Source organism: Notolepis coatsorum, assembly GCF_963971535.1.
Source record: "Notolepis coatsorum genome assembly, chromosome: 15".
NCBI lineage: Eukaryota > Metazoa > Chordata > Actinopteri > Aulopiformes > Paralepididae > Notolepis > Notolepis coatsorum.
In genome coordinates this window covers 64,178,564-64,186,770 of record NC_140179.1, presented here as the reverse complement: position 1 = coordinate 64,186,770, position 8,207 = coordinate 64,178,564, and the positions used below count along the sequence as shown (strand labels likewise).

Here is an 8,207-nt window from a genome sequence, read left to right as displayed (position 1 = left end):
AAACCTAATCCATTCTCTATGGATCAAATAGCAAACTCAGCAAGACCGACGGCTTCTCAGTTACAAATTATTGTCACAAGGAAAGATGAAATTACATACCTAGGTTCCATCCTATAGAGGAAAATCTTTCCTGTGACAAAATGGCAACCAATGTAATAAAAAAAAGTCAACCAACGAACAAGATTCTTCTACCGGATCTCCTCTCTGGTAAACAAGAATACCCTGAAGACTCTGGCAGGAGCACTCATTCAAGGGTACTACGACTATGCTTGCACCTCGTGGTACCAAAGCACCTCAAAGGCCCTATAAACAAGATTACAAACATCACAAAACAAACTGGTCAGGCTACTGCTTGGCCTTACTCCCAGAACCCACCTCACCCCTGCCCACTTTGACAACCTAGGATGGCTTAGAGTAGACGACAGAGTACAGCAACTTGCAATGGGCCTGGTCTACAAGATACACTACACCACTAAGATGTACCTGTCGAAATACTTCCCAAAAGTCAGTGAAGTCCACGAGCAGAGGGAGTTCCACAAATCATGTTAAACCCAGATTCGGCTCAAACAAGGGACTAAACACGTTTCGCAACTATGCCACATCAATGTGGAACGCCCTACCCACAGCCGTAAAGTAATGTGAATCACTACCCTCCTTCAAAACCGCTCTCAAAGAGCACCTACGGGTGGCTGCAATTAGAAAACTGGCCCCTGGTAAATGTCAAAATCCCCCCCAACTCCCCCACCCACCCAACCCTCTACAATGTACAGTTTCTTCCCCTTCTGATTTAAATGTTTTATGATGTTCTCTCTTTCTTACATAGTACCGTATATTTGTATGTCTCTAAATGTCTTGATTAATTGAAAATGGAGGACCCTTATGTAAACAAGACGAAAGTATTTGTCTGGTCTTCATCCTCTTAGCAGTTGTTTTGTATTGAGCTGTACTGTATTGTTTACATTCTGCAATATGTTAATAAAGTTTGCAATCAATCAATCAGCCACGCTGCCCCTAGTGGCAGCTCAGCGTTACTGTGTCTTAAGACTTCCATCTGTGTGACGATGCGTTACATCTGTTTGTGTGTGGCCTTGTTCTTAGAATGTTTTTGTGTACTTGAAGGATACTGCTAGATAACCATTACTGGAGACCATTACTGAAGATCACTACATCACTGCTTCATTAGAGTTGCCAGAAAACCCAAACTGGCTAGCTACTTTTAAAATAGGCTAGCCAGTTTAAAGCAAAGGATTGCTTGCTAATTAGCTTGCTGAAGTTCACTGCGGACCGACTGGTAGAGAGAGGGCTGTCGCTGCTCTTTATCTGAACTTCTGGTTAGTGAGTGCACTTCAGGCGTCATGCTTCAGCTCAGCTAAGGTCCTACAGTACTAGCTGTATTCATGTCAGTCACGTTGCTAGGTTACAGTTCAGCTAATCATCTCCTCTCATTCACCATCAGTCCCCTTCTGCTGTCCCCGCCCACTTCCCCTATTGGACATGTGGGGCCCTGGACTCTTTAATAGCCGTGTTGTATAACTGCTTCTTCACTTAGAGAAAGAGAGATGGAGGAACTGGGGGGGGGGTGTGAGTGAGTCGCTGGAGGAGAAGGACAGATGGAGGAAAGAAAGGGGGGAATAAAAACAGATTAGACGGAGGCAGAGAACTTGGCTGTCTTTTCTTATTAGGACCCTAGAGGATACAGTAGGTCTATAGCCTGGATGCCCCTTTGGTCACTACATTAAGGTCTCGAGTGGATTAGAAACTCTGGCTCAACTGGTATAAATAGGGAAAATGAATCTTTCATGAAGAGTGCCAGGGTGATAAACCCAGTATAACGGAGCAGCTCATTACCTCACATTGACCCTCAAACCTCTTCTGAACCCAAAACGGCTAGAAGGAAATGTGTTTCGTGTTCCTGTTTACACATGATGCGGGTTGTCGGTATTGTGTTTAATCGCTGATTATGCACTCATAAATAAAAAAGTAATAAAAAAGCTTTTGACTTTGACTCAGAATAAGGCCAAGTAGTTCACAAAGTAATTCTCAGATTTCCCAGGAGGCCAAGCAGGGCTGAGCAGCCTGTGTCTTAATCGCTGTGACGTATCTCTGCACCCCACCTTCTCTGTCGTGCTGCTACTGACGAGAGGGGGCGGGGACTACTGATGTTCCCCTGTTCATCACTTATGAAACAAAATGTAATGAATAGATAATTAGCCTGAATAGGCAGATTCAGGTTATTGTCCATAAAGACTTGGCTACTTTGTCAGCAGGTTAGATCCTTGAGTGGCCTCATTTGGAGCATGGGGGGATTGCAATGTGGCTTCCCACTAATTGCAAATGATTTGGAAAGTGCGTGCACCAGAAAAGCAGGATTGCAGTATCGGCCCTCTCGACTAACTGGAGACCCGACTCGACACTAAATAAAGGCACTGACACGGAGACCCTTCCTGGAGGGTTAGGGTTAGTGTTAGACCCCTTCCTGGAGGTTTGGGGTTAGTGTTAGACCCCTTCCTGGAGGGTTAGGGTTAGTGTTAGACCCCTTCCTGGAGGGTTAGGGTTAGTGTTAGACCCCTTCCTGGAGGGTAAAAGGGGGAACACCTTGTGTCAGTGCATCGCAACTGATCAAGGGGAATTTTGAAAGACGGCACAGCTCACTTTGTTGTTCACTTATACTTTTGCATAATGACGTTATTTCCAGCCCCCCAAACACACACACACACACACACACACACACACACACACACACACACACACACACACACACACACACACACACACACACACACACACACCTCAGCACAGACCCCTAATGTAATCCATCAGCCCCAAGCGTCAGTCAGAGTCCAGACAGTGGGTTTAATTGAGAACGTCGGTGACCAAAGTTAGCTAAAGCCGGGGCGACACCAAACGCCTCTGTTGAGTGTAATTGCCGGGAAAGATGTGCGAGACGATGAGGAAGACCGAAGCACTGACGGGGAGAGACGTACCAGGAGAACGGGGGGCACTGTCTGCATCATAGCACCCCCCACCCCCTCTAATGGAATCTCAAACCTAATTCCTGATACAGTACATTAACTGAGTCTCTCTTCTCCCTCCCTCCCTCCCTCCCTCCCCCCTCCTTCTCTCCGGCAGGTGGAAGTAGAGGTCGAGAACATGGACAAAGCGGGGAACTTCATTGGCTGGCTGCACATCGAGGGCATGAACCTGTCCTGTGCGCTGGTGGAGAGCGCCCTGTCCAAGGTCCACTTCACGGCCGAGCGCAGCTGCTACTACAAGACCCTGGTGTCGGCGGAGGAGGGCTGCCGTCTGAGGAAAGAGAAGGTGCGTCCCGTTTAAATAACTATCCAAACAAAGACCCAGAGAGGAAGGGCCCTGTTGATGACCCAGTGACCTTTCCTCTTGCACCACCGTCAGGCCTAACGTAACGCTTTACATTTGGTTTGTCTTCTAACTGTGATGGATCACGGTTTATGTGGGTTTTATTTTAGTTTATTCTAAGGTGCTTTGGCTTTATTTCGTCTTTCTGTGAGGGACAGCTGTCAATCACTGGCCTCTGCAGTTACTTGCCATGCGGCATTGGCAGGTGTGTGGGCTTGATTGCCACCTGATTGGTGTCAGGTGTGCAGTGCCTTTAAGTAGGTTTGGTTGACTGTGTCCGGATGCTTGTCCATTTCATGTCTTTCCCCCAATAGTAGAGGAGTGTCCCAAGCTCACGCTTTTAGGGTTTTCTCTGTTCTCTGTTTTTCTTGTTGTTTTTAACTATGGATGCTCCGATCGATCGGCCAGCGATCGGTATCGGCCGATATTCAGTATAAATATGAGATCGGTGAATTCCGATAATGCTTTATTTTCGCCGATCGTGAAAACCGATCGATGACACACGCGGAAAACATGATCCAATTCTCAGCGGAGTTCTCACTCGCTGTCTCTCTTGCTCACAGCTGCTGCTGCTGCACGCCTTGCCCCTCCCCCCTCCCCCTCACAGACCCATGTCAACAAATGCTCCCAAGAGTCGAGTGCACCTCGAGTGATACTAGCTAACGTTACTGTTTAAACAAAATTACCCAGTCAACTATTCACTTTAGTTTAATACATGAGGCATTGTCTAACGTTATCTAGCTGGCTAGCAGTAGCTACAGATGGCTCCTGATATCAATGTCTTATAACATCATTCGTTTTTGCAGCTGTTGGCTAATTAGCTATTGTGTTTCATAGCTGTAACTTAACACTGAGAACATCTTATAAGTTTCAGTGCATAGGAAAATACGTTGACTATAATGGTCAGAAGTAAATTAACTTAGATACGGTTATGCTTAACACCCAGTACTATTCACTTTACTTAATTTCTAAGATTAGATTATATAATTTAGACAGGACTTTGAAAATGCCTGTGTTAGACCTACAGTATAATACTGCCAGTGCTATAAGAAAACAAAAAACGATCGGTCGATCAGTGTATCGGCCGATATGACTCAGGCAACGATTCAATGCATCATGAAATCTCTTCATTTGACTTCGATTAGATTAATTTTCTATGAATTTTCTATCAGTTAATTCCCCCAAAAATGTTGAATACACAAATGTGGCTGGGGGATACTGATTCACTCAGCATTAATGGACTATAGGTCAATAAAAACAATACACACACAAAAACAAATTTAAAAAGATTTTATTTCGATTAATTTCTATTATAATCGATTCTAACATATTCAAAATGATTCATCGAATCAAACGCATTAGAATTGATGCATTTTGATTAATTGATGCATCGTTACACCCCTAATTAATACGGTCTGTATTGATCTAGTTGTGACATAAATCTGTACGTTGTACAGGCCTACATTTTGACTGTGGGGTTGTAAAATGTTTTTGTGAGCTCTTACACCCAAATTAGGATTATCTTCTAGGTCTGAACCAGAAAATATTGAGTTACTAATTTGGGTTCTCTCCGATTTCTAGCTTTAGGAGAGAGTGGTGTGTGTGCACAAATACTTAAACTGTCCTAGGGTCACAGGACGAACATAATGTGAATTCTCAAAATGGCTGGCATTCCCCTTTAAGCATTTATCTCATGGAGGAGGTGACTTTGCGTCTTGCATCATCTGGTCAGGGCTCTGTCACATTTATCACATCAGGACCATTCTCATAAAAGCCTGAAGGTAAAGAAGGTCACACCAGTATGTCTCCCAGTGCCATGACAACTCATCATTGGATGGGAACTGACGCCAAATGACCCCCGGTAACATACTCCATAAATTGAGTGCATCAGCATGGTCCAGCCGGCATCGCACGGTACAGTCGACCTAATGCTGAGATGCTAATATCTACCTTCCTGGTGAACTGACACATATTTGCCGTTATCATTGAAGCCTCCCTTCCTCTCTGGGAGTCGTTTGATGGATGGAGGCTCTCCGGCACTGATCCCAATCTCTCCCTCCATTTTCATTATGGCTTCACCAGTCGCCCTGCCAGAGGAATGAAGTGCCCGGCCAGCTCTCTCTCTCTCTCTCTCTCTATATATCTCTCTCTCTCTCTCTCTCTCTCTCTCTCGCTCTCTCTCTCTCGCACTCTCTCTCTCTCTCTCTCTCTCTATATCTCTCTCTCTCTCTCTCTCTCTCTCTCTCTCTTGCTCTATGTCGCTTTCTCTCTCGCTTTCTCTCTCTCTCTCTCTCTCTTGCTCTATGTCGCTTTCTCTCTCGCTTTCTCTCTCTCTCTCTCTCTCTCTATCTATCTCGCTCTCACTCTCTCTCTCGCTCTCTCTGTCGCTCGATCTCTCTTTTGCTCTCTCTCGCTCTCTCTCACGCTCTCTCTTTCTCTCTCTCTATCTCGCTATCTCGCTCTATCTGTCGCTCGTTCTTGCTCTCTATCTCTCGCTCTCTTTTTCTCCATCTCTCGCTCTCTCTATATCTCTCGCTATATCGCTCTCTATGTCGCTCTATCTCGCTCTCTATCTCTCTCTTTTTCTCTATTGCTCTATTTTTCTCTCTCGCTATCTCTCTCCTCACACTCTCGCTATCTCTCGCTCTCTGTTTCTCTCTCTATATCCCCTTATTGGTTTATCCTTTATCTCTCTACATAATATCTCTCTCCCTCTCCCATTCTCTGTTTCTCCTTCTCTTTGTGTCTCTCTCTCTACATATCCCTCTCCCCTTCTCTGTTTCTCCTTCTCTTTGTGTATCTCTCTCTCCCTCTCCCCTTCTCTCTTTCTCCTTCTCTTTGTGTCTATCTCTTTCTCTCTCTCTACCTGGAAGGTTTTGAAGACTAGCGTCACCTCATATCAGTATGATCTACTGCCTACTGGACTGTGTTATCTGCCCTTCCTCTGAATCCACCATGCAGTAGTCTCTCTCTCTCTAATTCCACTGGAAAAGCAGAGGGCTGTTGTTGGGAGTGACTCCAGTGTCTCTCTCTCTATGTTCTCTTTATTTCTCTCACTCTCTATATCTCTATCTCTATCTCTATCTCCTATTTTTATCGGAGCGATAGAGGAAGAGAGGGGTAGAAAGCTGAGGGGAATGGCTGATGCTGTTTAACCCTCTACCTTCCACCACCTCCTCATACATGCTCTCTCTCTCTCTATCTCTCTCTCTCTCTCTCTCTCTTTCTCTTTCTCTTTCTCTATCTCTCTCTCTCTCTCTCTCTCTCTCTCTGGCTCTCTATCTCTGTATCTCTCTGTCTCTGTATCTCGCTCTATATCTCTGTATATGTCTATCTCTCTCTCTCTCTATATCTCTCTATCTCTCTCTTTCTCTATATCTCTCTATATCTCTCTCTCTCTCTCTGGCTCTCTATCTCTGTATCTGTCTGTCTCTGTCTCTGTATCTCGCTCTATATCTCTGTATATGTCTGTCTCTCTCTGTCTCTGTCTCTCTCTCTCTCTCTCTCTCTCTCTCTCTCTCTATCTCTCTCTCTCTCTCTCTCTCTCTCTCTCTCTCTCTCTCTCTCTCTCTCTCTCTCTCTCTCTCTCTCTCTCTCTCTCTCTCTCTCTCTCTCTCTCTCTCTATATCTATCTATGTATATATCTATTTATCTCTTTATGCCTCTCTCTCTCTCTCTCTGTCTATGTCTCTGTCTCTCTCTCTCTTTCTCTTATGTCTCTCTATATATGTCTCTGTCTCTGTCTCTCTCTCTATCTCTATCTCTATCTCTCTCGTTCTGTCTCTCTCTGTATCTGTCTTTCTATCTTTCTCTATCTCTCTTTCTCTCTTTCTGTCTCTCTCTCTGTCTATGTCTCTGTCTCTCCCTCATATATGACATTGTGTGAAAACGTACTTCCGTTGATTTACTTAAGGATATACAGTGTGTGTAATACGTTTATGATATACATATTTGATGACGGTACACACAGTATAGGGAGCCCGATGGCGGTGCCATCTCTCCGCCGTGAGCCCAGTGACACCACTGGGATGCCAAATGGTTCTTCCCGGGATCTGAAAACAAACACCACCAATCACGTGCATCGTTAAAAAGTACACATGATGTGCAAAACCACCTGCTGTTCAGATAATTATTATTACATTTATTTTTTTAAATTCAGCTTAAAGCTGCTGGTGCCTCTGGGAGTCTGTTCATGGCCTTGTGATGCAGAGCTCGCTCTGTTTTCTGCTGGCCAGGTAAACTCACTCTGGCTAATTCCTCTGAAGTTGCCTACTGCAGCTTTAAGTTATGTATATTATTTATTACTCACTATATTTACCTTGTAATTAGGGCTGGGCGATATGACCAAAAACGTTATCGCGATAAAATTATTAAATTATTTTCATATAATTCGATATCGATAATTATCGTCGATATAATGTCCGTCAAGTTTAATTAACTTCTTATGCTGCTGCGAATGTCTCAAGTCGAGTTGATGTCGTCATCAGTCTGCGCACGTTAGCCGACAAGCGGAGTATCTCATGACAATAAATATGACACTAAAATACTCTCTTCCGCCACAATATATTGAAACGACGTCCACTGTATATCCCACACTACCATAAACGTGGCCTCAGAATTCAAAACACACACATACTCGGCACGTAAATATATAAAACAGTGCCGTGCAAGCTAGTTATCCTAGCCAGCCTGTTGGTTCTAAGCGATGTATTCCATGACAATGTGCTAAATATGACACTAAAATACTCTCTTCCGCCACAATATATTGAAACGGCGTCCACTGTATATCCCACACTACCATACACGTGGCCTCAGAATTCAAAACACACACA

At 44.4% G+C, this 8,207-nt stretch overlaps 1 protein-coding gene across 1 annotated transcript in view; it reads left to right on the top strand.

Annotated features, from left to right (window-relative positions):
* The window catches only part of snd1 (staphylococcal nuclease and tudor domain containing 1), a 447,837-nt gene that overhangs the window by 246,763 nt on the left and 192,867 nt on the right, over positions 1-8,207 (top strand). The window contains 1 exon segment of the mRNA XM_084330125.1: positions 3,130-3,318. Within this exon segment, the coding sequence (XP_084186251.1) occupies positions 3,130-3,318 (189 nt within the window).